Source organism: Mizuhopecten yessoensis, unplaced genomic scaffold (genome assembly GCF_002113885.1).
Source record: "Mizuhopecten yessoensis strain PY_sf001 unplaced genomic scaffold, ASM211388v2 scaffold11037, whole genome shotgun sequence".
In the NCBI taxonomy this organism is placed as follows: Eukaryota; Metazoa; Mollusca; class Bivalvia; order Pectinida; family Pectinidae; genus Mizuhopecten; species Mizuhopecten yessoensis.
The window spans coordinates 620,418-639,738 of NW_018408847.1; the positions used below are offsets into that span (position 1 = coordinate 620,418).

At 38.7% G+C, this 19,321-nt stretch overlaps 1 protein-coding gene across 3 annotated transcripts in view; it reads right to left on the minus strand.

The window, feature by feature from the left end:
* Positions 1 to 19,321, minus strand: part of LOC110464826 — a 500,325-nt gene that overhangs the window by 376,113 nt on the left and 104,891 nt on the right. The window contains exon 1 of one of the 3 annotated variants that reach the window (XM_021520272.1): positions 10,678 to 10,738. The exons of the other annotated variants lie outside the window; for them this stretch is intronic. Within the exon in view, the coding sequence (XP_021375947.1) occupies positions 10,678 to 10,702 (25 nt within the window). The 5' untranslated portion in view covers positions 10,703 to 10,738. Of the gene's footprint in view, positions 1 to 10,677; positions 10,739 to 19,321 lie in introns of those variants that run through there. 3 annotated transcript variants of the gene reach the window in all.

Genomic DNA, 19,321 nt, shown 5'->3' on the forward strand with positions numbered 1-19,321 from the left:
AAATACTAGCCGCTTCCTACTGACTCGACTCAAGATAACTTCTCTTTAGCTCATTTGGTAGAGCGTAAGACTAGTAAGCAAGATACCTCGGGTTTGACTCCTGGCAGAGGCATTGAAAAAGTAATGACCTCTGTTTCAATTGTATTTAGTGTTTGATACATACAGTTACCTCCCCTTGATGTCATGTCGATAGAAGTGTCGTTCGGCTGGGTCAGGACACTTCTGCTGAGTGGGTATACGTAGCTTGGTTGGTTCAAGCCACCAAATCCCTGCCTGGCCCTGTTGTATTTTTACTCTCAGAAAAATGTTGCTGAAATTCTTTTTATTCCATCTTTATTTATTTTTTCAAAAAGTTTCGCTGGGTATGATTTACTTTTAGAAATGATCTATTAAAGCTGTTGTCATGTCTTAACTCGTATAGTTACAGTTCTAGTCGGCAGTCGGATGGGAATCATTCGTTTTTGCTGCAGTGGTGATCGAGATCTGTAGCATTCAAATTGAAATTGAAATTGAAAGAAATTAAATACTGTGATTACAACAACTATAAGGAACAACCAGTATACTTTATCTAAACTTGTCAGATTAAAACTCAGAACCCATTGCCTCTTGACAGATACAATGTGATATACTCTGTGCCGAAAGATTGATTCCGACTCAAGCTTCCATTGATATTTTTATTCAATACATTTTTTTAAGTAAGTGATAAATTTCTTAATTAATGACAATATTTCCGCTTTTAGAATAACTTTTACAATAACGAAAACTCCTAGTAAAAGCTTTTTTTTGAGAATTAGAGAATTAATGAGGCCTGACTTTTAACATGAATGTTCTGACACATTAATTTACATAACTGACAGGATCGGTCACCACATTTGCTTGACCCCTCCAGACTATAAACTGACTGGTCAGAACTTCACTTACTCAGCTGTTTGTTTGGTCAATGTTGATGGACCTTTAGTTGGTATTGAACTCCTGGACCATTCCGATGGACATTGAACAAAACGGAGCCATCTGGTCACCGTGAAGCGACCAGCACTGGATGGCTTCGTCATTTGAACATTCTACTAGGCCTAATGGTCATGTAATGGCGAAAGTTTACAGGAGAGTTCCAATGACAATCAAACCACGGAATAAGTAATGGCCAAATCATAGCCTAGCAGTAATGGAAACAGAATTTGTCCAGAAACCACTTGGGTTTGATACAAAAATTCTGGCATACAAGACGCCTGACATAAAATACCAAGGTCACCACTTTAAAAAAATATGCATTATTTTACGAAAGGCTGAACACAGCTTTATATATATATTACATGTGACCGTCTAGAGGGGGACACAAAGTCTGTCCCTTATATTACTAAGACCTTGGTATGTCAAAGAGGTTGGGACCACAAATCTTCTGAGATAAAACCTTAGCAGAGTAATTGAAATATCAGATATAAACTACTTAAAATATAAAAATGTCACGCAACCAAAACAAAAGACCTTGTGATAAAACGGTATTGTGTATGTGAAGCAGAATCGGACTGGGTCGATCGTCGGCGACCAGGTAGCTCAATTGGTAGAACGTCCGTCTAGAGTTCGGAGGGTCCCAGAATCAAACCTTGGTCTGGCCGTTACATTTCCTCTTTCTCCTGTTACATATATATATATGTATTAGCTGTTGGTCAATTTTCACTTGGTAAAACCTTTGGAAATTTGGGTCCAGAACATATCTTTGACTTCACAAACTGGACACACATCAATGAACTGGACTCGACAGGACACACATCAATGAACTAGACTGAACAGAACAGGACACACATCAATGAACTAGACTGAACAGAACAGGACACACGTCAATAAACTGGACTCAAAAGAACAGGACACACATCAATGAACTAGACTGAACAGAACAGGACACACATCAATAAACTGGACTCGACAGAACAGGACAAACATCAATGAACTAGACTGAACAGAACAGGACACACATCAATGAACTAGACTGAACAGAACAGGACACACATCAATAAACTTGACTCGATGGGACAGGACACACATCAATAAACTTGACTCGACAGGACAGGACCAACGTCAATAAACTGGACTTAACAGAACAGGACAGACATAAGTATACTTGACTCAACGGCACAGGACAGACATCAGTAAACTGATATTTGAAAGATATTGTTTCTCCTCTCCTTGGGTCTGAAGAACCACTTGTCAATAACCCCAAGTAATCTTTATATACAGCGTAAATGAAATAAACTAAAGAGAATTGAAAACACTGTGATACAAAAATAATTATTGAAGGTTTAAAATTTAATCCATTAATTAATCAAATGTTTTTTAATTTTTCATCTTTGTATTAATTGATTAATCATAAAAGTATTCAATCAATTAATCAATTGATTAATCATTATCAATTAATTGATTAATCAGTCAATTAATAAATCAATTAAATGATAATTAATAGATCAATGAAATTGTTTCCATATGTGAATCAGAAATCAAATATATCAATAACTAATGATTGAGTGAAGTGACCAGTATCTCTGCACTTTATATAGACAGGTACATGTTTGTTAAAAGGACATATAATTTATCGGGTTTTTTTTTAAATCTTAAAAGATAGATTAGGGAAACACAAATTTTATCATATTTGGCCTTAGGTTCTGTCCACTTTTATTTTTCTACACTAAGCAAACTTCAGAAATTATTTGCAAAATCCAATTTCACAATAGAACCCTTCGGTAAGATCTATAAGCGAGGCAGCCAGGGATGGCGTGAGTTTAGCAGACGAGGGTTTGTAAGTACGATGGGCAAGATGTGTACTGTTGATACCCCTATACCACCACGATGGAGACCATGTGGACAGTCAGACTCAAGTCACTTCTTGTGATGCAGCTACAAAAAGCTATAGCTGCCAAGAGTATGATGGAATCAAACATCACGCTCTTAACTGTCTACAATAATAAAATAAAAATATCTTTAAAACCTATTTGAGGGGTATGAGAATATAATTGTTTGAGAAGGACTGGAGAGATGATAGCCAGTTGTTCTGAATGGACGCTAAGCTTTCCCAACTATTGCCATGTGAGATATGAAGATCTTCATATGAAAATCAAAGCTAAGTGTACACTATGTGGAGGCTTTAATGGGGAACCCTTCTCTACTTTATGTGGGTTTTGACTGTAAATGTTTATAGGTTTGCTATTTTCATTGTTTCTTTAAACCACATGATATATACATACATACGGTAGTTATAGGGTTTGTGTTTGAGATCTGATTAAATGTGCAGGGAAAAAACCTGTCTATTTTAGTGAGGCAATCAGCCATTACACAACTAGAGGATGGCTGTTGGTGGCCATTTAACTGTCTGTGGGTATTACAGGGACAACTATCAGAGGATACCACAGACAACTGACTCCTTGTATAATTGTGACAACAGTCTGTCTTCAACATATGTTACATCTATCTGTGGACACTGATAACAACTATTTACAACATTACTAAAAACTGTACGTGGATAATGAAAAAAGATGTCTTTAGATATTTGTAACAAATCTCTGTCCCCAGGATATTCATGGCAAATCTTATCGGATATGTAGGAAAAATGTCTGAGGACCTTTAGTGGCAAGTGTCTGTTTATGGACCTTGGTGACAACTGTCTGTTTATGGACCTTGGTGACAAGTGTCTGTTTATGGACCTTAGTGACATTACTGTCTGTTTATGGACCTTGGTGACAACTGTCTATTTATGGACCTTCGTGACATTACTGTCTGTTTATGGACCTTGGTGACAACTGTCTGTTTATGGACCTTAGTGACATTACTCTCTGTTTATGGACCTTGGTGACAACTGTCTGTTTATGGACCTTGGTGGCAACTGTCTATTTATTGACCTTAAGCTTGGTGCCAACTGTCTGTTTATGGACCTTAAGCTTGGTCACAACTGTCTGTTTATGGACCTTGGTGACAACTATCTGTTTATTGACCTTAAGCTTGGTGACAACTGTCTGTTTATGGACCTTAATCTTGGTGACAACTGTCTGTTTATGGACCTTGGTGACAACTGTCTATTTATTGACCTTAAGCTTGGTGACAACTGTCTGTTTATGGACCTTAAGCTTGGTGACAACTGTCTTTTTATGGACCTTAAGCTTGGTGACAACTGTCTTTTTATGGACCTTAAGCTTGGTGACAACTGTCTGTTTAGGGACCTTGGTGACAACTGTCTATTTATTGTCCTTAAGCTTGGTGACAACTGTCTGTTTAGGGACCTTGGTGACAACTGTCTGGGAGATTGCGTTAGGAGTACAGTTTTGAGGCCTGGGAGGTTGTGTTACATGTACAGTTTGGCGGCCTGGGAGATTGTGTTAGGAGTACAGTGTGAGACCTGGGAGATTGTGTTACATGGACAGTTTGAGGCCTGGGGGGTTGTGTTACATGTACAGTTTGGCGGCCTGGGAGATTGTGTTAGGAGTACAGCTTGGAGGCCTGGGAGACTGTGTTAGGCGCACAGTTTGAGGCCTGGGAGATCGTGTTAGGAGTACAGTTTGAGGCCTGAGAATTTGTGTTAGGAGTACAGTTTGGGGGCTGGGAGGTTGTGGTGCATGTACAGTTTGGAGGCCTGGGAGACTGGGTTAGGGGAACAGTTTGAGGCCTGGGAGATTGTGTTAGGAGTACAGTTTGGAGGCCTGGGAGACTGTGTTAGGAGAACAGTTTGAGGCCTGGGAGATTGTGTTAGGAGTACAGTTTGAGGCTTGGGATATTGCGTTAGGAGTACAGTTTGGAGGCCTTGGAGATTGCGTTAGGAGTACAGTTTGGAGGCCTGGGAGATTGCTTTAGGAGTACAGTTTGAGGCCTGGGAATTTGTGTTAGGAGTACAGTTTGAGGCCTGGGAGATTGCGTTAGGAGTACAGTTTGAGGCCTGGGAGATTGTGTTAGGAGTACAGTTTGGAGGCCTGGGAGATTGTGTTAGGAGTACAGTTTGAGGCCTGGGAGATTGCGTTAGGAGTACAGTTTGGAGGCCTGGGAGATTGCGTTAGGAGTACAGTTTGGAGGCCCTGGTGATTGCGTTACCATTAGATGCGAGTCTAAGATAGAGCAATCCGGGGTACAAGCTCAGAAAACAATAGATATATCTCTCCCATCCTGTACACCAAGTGTGAGTTTGACATGCAAAATGAGACGAGATAAGGGTTGGGATTGTATCATTCAATCTCGCGTTTACTCGTGGTGCCTGATCTCCAGGTCTGATTCCGTCCACATACATTTGTTATAGACACAATGTTAACCCTAACAGCATGAAAGGCAGATCAATTTGTTCACGGTAATAAAAACAATGGAGAGGCGGATACATTTGGTGAATTTCTTGGGGGAAATCCGTCTAACAGTTTTTTTCGTGTATGTGATTTTGTTAACAGCGAGTCTGTGACATTATTTACTTTTTTATCAAAAGTATATTTACTTTCTGTCAGAGCACCGACTTAACACAGGGACAGACAGACGGACTGAGGGGTTAAGGGTCACCAAGTCGGAGGTCATATAGCTGTATATCTGCTCCAAAATATTTTTATAAAAATACTTGTCTGATAAGTTTGTCTTCTTAAAACACGTAATTCCATGTATTTACAGTCAAATCTAGTAATGCGACCTTGACCTTCATTAAGAGACAACTAGTTGTACTTCTCTGTTCCATCAATACAGGTTTGTATATAAAGGATCTTAAACGAGTTTTCATTTCATATGAGCTTTTATGAAACGAGTCTTTGGAGTTTTTATTTTTGCAAGCCTTGGCGAGCAAAAATTAAAACTTCGAGATGAGTTTCAAAAAAGCTCATTTGAAATGAAAACAAATTTAAGATACTTTTTATCACATATCAGAAAACTTACATTTTGACAGGTGCTAAAGCCAAAATGTAGAGGGCTTAATCAAACGGAGACAGACATTTTGTTGCGCCATTCACAATTTATGACGTCACGTCATTGTCCATATTATGACGTCACAATCGATTTCTGACTGGCACAGCCAATGAAAAACGCTCCAGGGTATATAACACTAGTGACATATATGTAAAAATATTACACGGCGAATTCACTGGATAACAGGCCGACTATGTGATAAATATATGAAACAATAGATAAGGACATCAGTCTCAAAAGAAATTACTCTAGTAATTTTAATCATTTTTAAAAATATCTATAGTTTCATGTTAATTAGAAGTGAGAGATTGTCAAAAGTTAAGAAACCTTATGAATATTTTATTTAGCCACATTAAAATAAATGTGACAATTCCAAGCGATACTGACAAGGAAACCTGCCCTAACATCCATCCATCTATCAAGATCACCTGCATATTAAAACTTCTTGTCTATATAGACCAACAGGCTATAAAGATAACCTGTATATTAAAACTTCCTGTCTATATAGACCAACAGGCTATAAAGATAACCTGCCCATGAAAAAACAAAGATTAAAGACCACTTGTCTATAAAAACCACCTTTCTATTTAAACGACCTGTCAAAAAAGACCACCTGTCTATATAAACGACCTATCTATAAAAAACACCATTCTATATAAATGACCTGTCAAAAAAGGCCACCTGTCTTATAATATAAACGACCTGTCTATAAAAACCACCTTTCTATATAAACGACCTGTCAAAAAAGATCACCTGTCTATATAAATGACCTGTCTATATGAACAACCTGTCTATAAAAACAACCTGTATATATGAATGACCTGTCTATAAAGACCACATGTGTATAAAGACCACATTTCTATATAAATGATCTGTCTATAAAGACCATCTGTCTATAAAGACCACCTGTCTATATAAACGACCTGTCTATATAAGAACACCTGTCTATAAAAAACACCTTTCTATATAAATGACCTGTTTATAAAGTTATATTCATTAAAGCTTGGTTATGCTAATCCTTCCATGCTCAGTGTGTGTAGTACTTGTACAGGCTTCAGTCTCTACAACAATGGTAACTTTCTTAAGGGTTGCAGCATCTTAATGCTAAACAGTTTTAAAAGATGTCTACACTGAGCTGACTGAGTATTCTAAATCCTCTAAGAAAAGGAATACACAGGTAGAACAGTATATCCCCATACTTTGTTTTAGGGAAACAATGAACAATTTGTGCTACAATTTTAATAGAAATGAACACTGTGTTTCAAGACAGGGAACTCTTCTGTAAAAGAAGGTGTAGAAAACAGTGGCGGGAATAATGCTGTGCTTATCAACAGTAAAACATGGCAGCTAGTCGTCATGGTAATTTTAAATGACTGTCATTAAATTCCAAGGTTGACTTTAACAATCTTTGAGAAGAGTGAAAGAAAGTTTTTTTAACAGTTTGAAACAACATATTAACATGTTCATATGCTGAAAGTATGCTTAAAGGTCAAATGTGATTGGTTTCTGTAACGTGCTGACAGGCAACCTCAGGACAAAAAAGATCATACTGGTTTTTAAACACCGAACAAAACACCATTAGAAGGTCATATTAGAGACCAAACATTTACAAACGCTGATGAGTAAGCAATCAATTCGAGGTTTAATTCAAACTTGTATTCTTCTCAAAAACAACATTACAGCTGTTGATTAGACAGACAATCAGAAGTTAGAACTTGAGTCGGTACGGACCCAACACCTTGGCAACGCAGCCCCATCTTAAAGCCTGCAAGTTTCCAACATTCACAAGACAAATGTACCTCACCCCGAAATACAGCACACTGCGATACTATTGATCTATGTTGAGGACAGCCGTGGCGTCGCTCCATGCTATCTTACACAGCGACCAGTTATTGTACTTCCTCTCCTACCACTGTTAGTCATTAAACCAGTCTAAATCCTCAATTTACTCCGGATTATTGTCCACGAACAATCGTAAATTGGAACAAATTTGTCGATTGTACAGCCCTTTTTTGCCGCTTCCCTTCCTGTTACATAACTTGGAGACATGAACAGATAAAATTAACTACAATGCCATTACGTTCACACAATTCTATAGTGGTTAAAACGATACAAACGGTACCGCAGATTATAATTACCTCCCTTTGAAGTCTAAAAACATCATATTTAACAATTCACTTCGTCTTCAGTGTGAGAACAAATTGACCTCAGTTTGATGACCCAACTCAGAACCATTTTCCTTTTAGATTGGGCCCAGGGGAGATGCATTTTGTTAAATCAATTTTCACAAAGGGTAACCTTGAAGAGATGAATTAGCTCTTTCTATTTTTAACCCCTGTGTGCATTTAATCATGAGTGAAAATAGCTGTCAAGAACATAATGTCATACCAATGTCAACAGGATACCACACTCTGACAACAGGATACCACACTCTGACAACAGGATACCACACTCTGAAAACAGGATACCACAATCTGACAACAAGATACCAAACTCTGACAACAGGATACCACACTCTGACAACAGGATACCACACTCTGACAACAGGGTACCACACTCTGACAACAGAATGTCATACCAATATCAACAGGATACCACACTGACAACAGGATACCACACTCTGACAACAGGATACCACACTCTGGCAACAGGATACCACACTACAACAACTTGATACCACACTCCAACAACCGGATAACACACTCTGACTACAGGATACCACACTCCGACAACTGGATTCCACACTCTGACAACATAATACCAAACTCTGTAAACAGGATACCACACTGACACCAGGATACCACACTCTGGCAACAGGATACCACACTGACACCAGGATACCACACTCTGGCAACAGGATACCACACTCTAACAACTGGATACCACACTCGGACAACAGGATACCACAATCTGACAACAAGATACCAAACTCTGACAACAGGATAGCACACTCCAACAACTGGTTACCACACTCCAACAACTTGATACCACCCTCCAACAACTTGATACCACACTCCAACAACCGGATAACACACTCTGACAACAGGATACCACACTCTGACAACAGGATACCACACTCTGACAACAGGATATCACACTCCAACAACTGGATACCACACTCTGACAACAGGATACCACACTCTGACAACAGCATACCAAACTCTGATAACAGGATACCACACTCCAACAACTTGATACCACACTCCAACAACTGGATAACACACTCTGACAACATAATACCAAACTCTGAAAACAGGATACCACACTCTGGCAACAGCATACCACACTCTGACAACAGGATACCACACTCTGACAACAGGATACCACACTCCAACAACTTGATACCACACTCCAACAACTGGATCTCACAACATAGATTCCAGATACCACACTCAAACAACTGGATAACACTCTGACAACAGGATACCACACTCCAACAACTGGATAACACAATCTGACAACATAATACCAAACTCTGAAAACAGGATACCACACTCTGACAACAGCATACCACACTCTGACAACAGGATACCACACTCTGACAACAGAATGTCATACCAATGTCAACTGGATACCACACTCGGACAACAGAATACCACACTCTGACAACAGAATACCACACTCTGACAACATGATATCACACTCTGACAACAGGATACCACACTCTGACAACAGAATACCACATTCTGACAACTGGATACCACACTCTGACAACAGAATGGTACACCCTGACAACAAAATGCTATACCAATGTCAACAGGATATCACACTCTGACAACAGAATACCACACTCTGACAACATAATACCACACTCTGACAACAGGATACCACACCCTGACAACAAAGTCACACCCTGACAACAATATGTCACACCATCATAACAATATGTTTCACCATCACAACAATATGTCTCACCCTGACAACAGAATGTCACACCCTGACAACAGAATATCACACCCTGACAACAGAATGTCACAACCTGACAACAGAATGTCACACCATGACAACAATATGTCACACCATCATAACAATATGTCACACCCTGACAACAATGTCAAAACCTGACAACAGGATTTCACACCCTGACAACAAAGTCACGACGTCATAACAATATGTCTCACCCTGACAATAATATGTAACACCTTGATTACAACATTCCACATCCTAAACAACAATTTATCACACCCTGACAACAATATGTCACACCTGACAACAATATGTCACACCTTGGCAACAATATAAGTCACCCTGACAACCATATAATTCACCCTGACAACAATATTATTCACCCTGACAACAATATAATTCACCCTGACAACAATATAGTTCCACCTGACAACAATACAATAGACCCTGACAACAATATAATTCACCCTGACAACAATATAATTCACCCTGACAACAATATAACTCACCCTGATAACAGGATGCCATGTCCTGATTTCAATATGCTTTAACCTAATATAGCAGGAGTCTGCACCCTATAATCATATCATACGTTTACAGTGATCTAACATCACAAAACTATAAATGTTGAAATACTCCATTCAATCGCTATGTAACCCAGGCACACTTTGTATACAATTGTATGTCATTTCTGTGTGTCATTATCTTGGCTTCTCTGTGACTTGTTTGTTGTTATGTTTGAGTGGTTATGAATCCCGCTTAACTTAGTGACTTCCCCGTCGTATCTGTATATACTTACCTTATTTTTAAACCTTTGTTTATTGGTTAATTCAAGAACAGTGCATATAACCTACTATGACATACCTGACTGATGTGCATGTAGACGCATTACTCCAAAGTACCAGGGTAGGCATGCTTATAATCATTGACTCCAACGGAAGGAGAAAGATGGCTATATTTACCTCAATAGAAAAGCATGATAATGTTTAAAAAGTATCTACATTAATATTTCAAATTTAATTTACAATCACCTTGCTCGGCGAATATATGTACCGATGTCAGTGTGTGTGTATGCAGGCACTTTTTTCCACATTTAATGTCCCAGCCCTATTCTACCTTTGATGGTATCAGTCTACATGCAGGTGTCTCCGTCTGTCTAAAGGTGGTAAAATCACTGCATTCCTCCCAGATTTGACCCTAAGTGCAATAAGTGCTATATGGATGTGACCTTTCAAGGAAAACTTCTACTGAACTGACAATCTTCCGGAGACATGCAGATTCTCAATCTAATGTACAGCAGGTCAAGGAGTGATCTCAAGAAGCAGGTTATGTGGTACAGTGGTCTCACAAGACAGATTATATGGTACAGAGTGGTCTCACAAGACAGATTATATGATACAGAGTGGTCTCACAAGACAGATTATATGATACGTACACAGAGTGGTCTCACAAGACAGGTTCTATGGTACAGTGGTCTCACAGACAGGTTATATGGTACAGAGTGGTCTCACAAGACAGGTAATATGGTATAGAGTGGTCTCAATGACAGGTTATTTGGTACAGAGTGATCTCACAACATAGATTCCAAGGTACAGAGTTGTCTCACATTACAGATAACATAGTACAGAGTTGTCTCACATTACAGATTCCATGGTACAGAATTGTCTCACAAGACAGGTTATATAGTATAGAGTGGTCCCAATGACAGGTTATTTGGTACAGAGGGGGCTCACAAGACAGGTTATATGATACAGAGTGGTCTCACAAGACAGATTATATGATACGTACACAATGGTCTCACAAGACAGATTCCATGGTACAGAGTTATCTCACAAGACAGGTTATATGGTACAGAGTGGTCTCACAAGACAGGTTATATGGTACAGAGTGGTCTCAATGACAGGTTATTTGGTACAGAGTGATCTCACAAGACAGGCTATATTGTACAGAGTGGTCGCACAAGGCAGGTTATATGTTATGGAGTGGTCTAACAAGATAGGCTATATTGTACAGAGTTGTCGCACAAGGCAGGTTATATGGTATGGAGTGGTCTAACAAGACAGGTTATATGGTACAGAGTTATCTCACAAGGCAGGTTCTATGGTATAAAGTGGTCTTACAAGGCAGGTTCTATGGTATAAAGTGGTCTTACAAGACAGATTCCATGGTACAGAGTTGTCTCACAAGACAGATTCCATGGTACAGTTGTCTCACAAGACAGATTCCATGGTACAGAGTGATCTCACAAGGCAGGTTATATGGTATGGAGTTGTCTTACCAGTAGATTCCATGGTACAGAGTGATCTCATAAGACAGGTTCTATGGTACAGAGTGATCTCACAAGACAGGTTATATGGTACAGAGTGGTCTCACAAAACAGATTATATGGTATAGAGTGATCTCACAAGGCAGGTTCTATGGCACAGAGTGATCTCACAAGACAGATTATATGGTATAGAGTGGTCTCACAAGACAGGTTCTATGGCACAGAGTGATCTCACAAGACAGATTATATGGTACAGAGTGGTCTCACAAAACAGATTATATGGTATAGAGTGATCTCACAAGGCAGGTTCTATGGCACAGAGCGAGTGATCTCACAAGACAGGTTATATGGTACAGAGTGGTCTCACAAGACAGATTCCATGGTACAGAGTGGTCTTACAAGACAGATTCCATGGTACAGAGTTGTCTCACAAGACAGATTATATGGTACAGAGTGATCTCACAACACAGATTCAATGGTACAGAGTTGTTTCACAAGACAAATTCCATGGTACAGAGTTGTCTCACAAGACAGATTACATGGTACAGAGTTGTCTCACAAGACAGATTCCTTGGTACAGAGTTGTCTCACAAGACAGGTTCCATGGTACAGAGTTGTATCACAGACAGATTATATGGTACAGAGTGATCTCACAACATAGATTCCATGGTACAGAGTTGTCTCACATTACAGATTCCATGGTACAGAGTTGTCTCACAAGACAGATTCCATGGTACAGAGTTGTCTCACAAGACAGATTCCATGGTACAGAGTTGTCTCACATTACAGATAACATGGTACAGAGTTGTCTCACAAGACAGATTCCATGGTACAGAGTTGTCTCACAAGACAGATTCCATGGTACAGAGTTCTCTCACAAGACAGATTCCTTGGTACAGAGTTGTCTCACAAGACAGGTTCCATGGTACAGAGTGGTCTCACAAGGCAGGTTCTATGGTACAGAGTTGTCTCACAGACAGATTATATGGTACAGAGTGGTCTCACAAGACAGTTTATATGGTATAGAGTGATCTCACAAGACAGATTCAATGGTACAGAGTGATCTCACAAGTCAGGTTATATGGTACAGTGGTCTCACGAGACAAGTTATATGGTACAGAGTGGTCTCACAAGGCAGGTTACAAGACAGGTTATATGGTACAGAGTGGTCTCACAAGACAGATATCATGGTCCAGAGTGGTCTCACAAGACAGTTTATATGGTACAGAGTGGTCTCAAAAGTCAGGTTTTATGGTACAGTGGTCTCACGAGACAGGTTATATGGTACAGACTGGTCTCAAAAGACAGTTTATTTGGTACAGAGTGGTCTCACAAGTCAGGTTATATGGTACAGTGGTCTCACGAGACAAGTTATATGGTACAGTGTGGTCTCACGAGACAAGTTATATGGTACAGTGTGGTCTCACAAGACAGATTCAATGGTACAGAGTGATCTCACAAGACAGATTCAATGGTACAGAGTGATCTCACAAGTCAGATTATATGGTACAGTGGTCTCACGAGACAAGTTATATGGTACAGAGTGGTCTCACAAGGCAGGTTACAAGACAGGTTATATGGTACAGAGCTGTCTCACAAGACAGATTATATGGTACAGAGTGGTCTCACAAGTCAGATTATATGGTACAGTGGTCTCACGAGACAGGTTATATGTTAGAGTGGTCTCACAAGACAAGTGCTACTGGAATGACAGGGTCAAGAACTGATTGCTAGGGTGGTCTTTCAGAGTACTAACCCTTTTCCAATTTAAAAAGTGTGTGATTTTTTTCCAATTTCTCCCTTTAAAATTCCCAATTTGGAAATCTAAAACAATTAGATATAAATTCATATAAATTCTTCAAGACAGAGTTCTCAAAATGCAGCATGTATATAGGGAAGACAGAATGATCCTACTGTCAGCAGGATAGGCTTAAACAAAGTTATTCAGTCTTAATTTGGATACTCAGAGTTGTTATAATGATAATCCGAATTTCTTAAAAAGGATTCTGATGTTAATGTTTGTTTTACTTTTCATTCTGTCCAAGGGCTCATTTCTCCAAATCCCTTGATAAAGCCCTGAGACATGTACAGGTCCTGATCAACAGTTTGGGTGATAAAGCCCCTGAGACAGGTCCTGATCGACAGTTTGGGTGATAAAGCCCTGAGACAGGTCCATATCGACAGTTTGGGTGATAAAGCCCTGAGACAGGTCCTGATCGACAGTTTGGGTGATAAAGCCCCTGATACAGGTCCTGATCGACAGTTTGGGTGATAAAGCCCCTGATGCAGGTCCTGATCGACAGTTTGGGTGATAAAGCCCCTGAGACAGGTCCTGATCGACAGTTTGGGTGATAAAGCCCCTGGGTGATAAAGCCCTGAGACAGGTCCTGATCGACAGTTTGGGTGGTCTGTCAAGAAAGTTTTCATATACTGAGATGGATCGACTCTCAAAACAGGTTCCGAAGTACTGAAAGGTGAGATGATATCTACAGTACTTATAGGGTAGTCTGTTAAGACTGTTTTAATGTTATCAGGTAGGGTCAGGTAATCTATCAGGACAGGTTTACTGTATTAAGGTAGGGCAGTCTCTAAAGACAGGTTCTAATGCTGTTAATATTTACCAGAAAGTCTATAGCTTATGTCTGGAGATGTAACATACTACACCATGTATCCATTGTCAATACACAGGAGGAAATTGCAAGTTATGATCAGAATCTGTGCTACTCTTGTCTCATATTACTATCATGGGAAATTAAGATAAGCATCTGAATGAATGTGATGTTGACTCTATTTGTACTAATGTTGCTGAACTTATGGAGGGCCAGTCCCAGAGCGGTGTCATACGGCCCTACACTCACATCGAACACACAGTAACAAGTCGGGGCAACGTAACCGAATCAATTTTCTAAATCTAGCTGAACAATGAAATATACACCTTGGAACAATGAAATTTCCTGCATTTACACGAACATTTAGACATGTTATGTTCGAAGATATCAGCCCAAACTATATTGAGCAGTTTTTAAATTTCTGATTACATTGCAGGTTTATACTACGCAATGCTGTAAATTACCGTATCAACAGTGACTTGTATATATATCAATTAGTCCAACATAAGTGAATCGTTCTCACCCCCACCCCCACCCACCCCCCGTGGTGATAAAACCTTTACTTTTCTCCTGGTGTTAGGTTAGGATAGTCCCCTTATAGAAATAACGACATTTAACCCATTAAATGACACATGCCATATATGTAGCTAAAATTCATCCTCATATTGAGCTGAATTCAACTTCCATATTGACTGGTAGTTGTTGGTGATCTTGAACACTGCAGTACTGCTATCTTGAGGACCAAAAGGAAATCTCAGCTGTGTATATATGTGGCGAAGTGCACCACGACTTGTAACTATATAGTCACTGATTTCTATTTATTACCATGCTACTTTAGGCCACAATTCTGTTTCTGGCCCATAATATTTTTACACTGTTCTACACTGTTGATTTTTTCTCTCTTTTTTTTTTCATCTTTATTATTACTTTTCATATAAAAAAAATCTGAAATTCCACAACGTATGTTCTTCTTTTCAGAAATGATGTTTCAAACCTATAGTAATGGCGGAAAAAAAGAATTCCAGATCCTATTATTAGTTTTCGGCAGTGGTACCCAGGGACCCTTCAAGTCTGATCGAAACAGGGGTGATACTTTCTGGTAATAACCCTGATGGTTTACTTCACACCAGGGTTAGAGTAAAACAATAAACAAGGATCTATGCTGACCGAGATTTACTTACAACAAAGGGATGGGGGTGTGTGGATCTTTGTAAATATTTTAATATAAACTAGAAGTGTAAGCCAAAGGCTAACTAATACCCCCGCTCCTACATTAACCAGAACTTTAAGCCATTAAGGCTAACTTATACCCCCAGCTCCTAGCTATATAAACCATAACTGTAAGCTAAAGGCTAACTAATACCCCCCACTCCTATATAAACCAGAACTGTAAGCTAAAGGCTAACTAATACCCCCACTCCTATATAAACCAGAACTGTTAGCTAAAGGCTAACTAATACTCCCGCTCCTATATAAACTAGAACTGTAAGCTAAAGGCTAACTAATACCCCCGCTCCTATATAAACCAGAACTGTAAGCTAAAGCCTAACTAATACCCCCACTCCTATATAAACCAGAACTGTGAGCTAAAGGCTAACTAATACTCCCGCTCCTATATAAACTAGAACTGTAAGCTAAAGACTAACTAATACCCCCGCTCTTATATAAACCAGAACTGTAAGCCAAAGGCTAACTAATACCCTCCTCCCGTTCCTATATAAACCAGAACTGTAAGCTAAAGGCTAACTAAGGCAAAGCATCGCAAAGCAATCCATTGTTTCCCACCAGTAATGATTTCTTTATTCATGATGAGCTGTACACTTACTTCCTGTACTCCCTTCCCATGCCAAAACATATTTGCAAACCAAATCTTGTTAGCCCAGATGAACCAGTTTTGCTGTTATCATCCTAGAAGTTAAGTAAGAGTTGTCAGGACAAAGATGTTTAACAAAGGGCCATAACTCCTTTAAAAGGGTCGAAATGAAAAAACACTACGCTGATGCATGACCAAGGGGGAATTAGAGACTCACTTTTCATATCATTGTAGTTCCTTTAATGAAGAATGCCATAACATATTTTATTTTGCCATATATCAAATGATAATTATTTTTCTCAACTCAGTTCTGACTGTAAATTATATTTTACGATGACTAATAATGAATGACTATATTTAACTATAAATTTGATCACCTGCCGTAGTTGCTGGGTATATCCTCTGAGTGTATAACACTGACCTCGTCATCTCTAAAATGCTGACTGAGTGTATATCACTGACCTCGTCATCACTAAAATGCTGACAATACGTATTCCTATCCCTAGTGCCTATTTGTACTATATGACATTTGATAGGAAACAAAACCCTGTAAATGATTAGTACATTTATAAGTTTTCGAGTAATTAGCTCGTTTACGGCCAAAACTTAATGTCAATGATGTTGGATCATGAATCGTAAATAAATTATCATATGATTGCAGATCCAAGTAAAGGACTCGAATCCGGACGTGAAGGGCATATAAACAATAAGACACAGGCTCACTTCTGTTAAAAGTCCCCCACCCCCCATCCAACTTTATTCATTTTTATTTTGTACAGGCCCCCCTTGGCCTTACCACCTGTAAATTAACGTACCTTACCAACATCCCTAATTTTGGAATCATAAACACACATATTTCCTACTATTAGTACAACTCTGCCCTATACTGACTTATCGAACAATTGAAATTAGCCTGTACTTAAAGCTGACATTGCAAGTTAAAAAGCTTTCAACTGAGATTAAAAAAATTAAAAATAAATGGTTTTGAGATCTTCCCCGTGTCTTCTGACTATCGTTTCTAAGGAAGTGCCGACATTTTAGTTTGGTCCTTGCTTGGTAACGAGTATGGGTCTCGTTGGGTATTAAAAGCACATTACCCATCAAACCGGTTATCATTTGTTCAACGTGTGCGCAAGGTGACACTACATATATATATGGGGGCACTTTCACGATTTTTTACCAACAATTTGTATCAGATCAGTTGAATAAAATGAAAATAAACACATCAAAGATAGCATTTATGTAAGAAAAGTGGAAATAGTAGTAAAATACAACCCCGACCCTGAAAGAATGGAAACATATGACGAACGCTAATGCCTATACCTTTAGATATCCAGCTAGTTATAACCTCCAGTGTGAAAACAATACTAATTCCAATCATTTCCATGAGAACGGTTCAATTATCAAATTCCACATCGTTGACTACACACCTGGGAGTGTCGCATTTTGCTATGTTGTGATAGTAGAGCGTCTACACGACGAAGACTACCGGTTCATAATAAAGTTTTTGTGTGTTGGTTCAGTTTTATGCACATGAAAGATCAATGATGATATATATGGGATTTATAGAAGCATTTTCAGTAATATACCTTTTATTTTGGATACACAATTTTGGAGAATGTGCCATAAGTAACAAACAGTTTGGCCGTGTTTCAAAATATTCAGGTGAGTGCGTTTGACTTTTGATATCGGTTGCCGATCAGGGTGCGCGGTGCATTGAATAGCAAGACGGTCAGTTGTAGAATGATAACCGATTTGACAGGTAATGCGCTTTTTATACCCAGCAAGACCATACTCGTTACCAAGCAAGGACAAACTAAAATGTCGGCACTTCCTTAAAAACTGTAGTCGGAAGAGACGGGCAAGATCTCAAAACCAGAAAAATATATTTTGAAAAAAAAATATTTTTTTTATCTCAATTGAAAGCTTTTTAACTTGGACTGTCAGCTTTAAAAAACAGTCTTATAAATTCAATAGGAAATAAATGTACACACAAAATAGTCATTGCAAAATTTATATCACAAAAGAGGTGGGCTAATTCCGAGCGTGGGCGTATTGTAGGTAAAAATGGTACACAGGTGGACCAAAAGTGAAATTTGGTGAGGATAATGATTCTATTGATAGTTTTGTGTGTGCATTAACTCATTAACCCCTGAAGACACATTTGAACTCTTCTAATTCAAGATTGGAATAATGCATTATGAAATTTAAGGGGTGAATGGGTTAAGAAAGCAGGAATTCAGCAGATTTCCTTACGTTGCCAGGGGCTATCCCATCATTCACCATCAGCATCCAATCAAAAGCACAGTGTATATGTACACCCACTTGGTAATCAAAAGAACAATAGCTAATTGTCAGATCCTCTATGACAATGGTGACAACCCTTTTTTAATGGTGACAACCCTTTTTTAATGGTGATCATGACAACCCTTTTTTAATGGTGACAACCCTTTTTTAATGGTGATCATGACAACCCTTTTTTAATGGTGACAACCCTTTTTTAACATATTCTTTAGCTGTGTTAGCTTACAAGTTTTAACTAAAATTTTCAAAAATAGTAAATTATAAATTGGTTTTAATAATAATTTTAAATTTATTGTCTTCAAAACATTTTGAATAGAAAAATCGTACATTTTTGATTATGAGTTTTAGAGACTTTAAAAGAAATCTTTGGGATAAATTTGTTTTAATTTACTGTAAAGCTGCTTATGCTTTTGAACGCTGTTCAGAACTGGATCAACTTAACAACTTCATGATATAAATATTTTCTAAAATTGTTCTAATCTGAAGCTTAAAATGAAATTTTGGGGGTTCAAAACT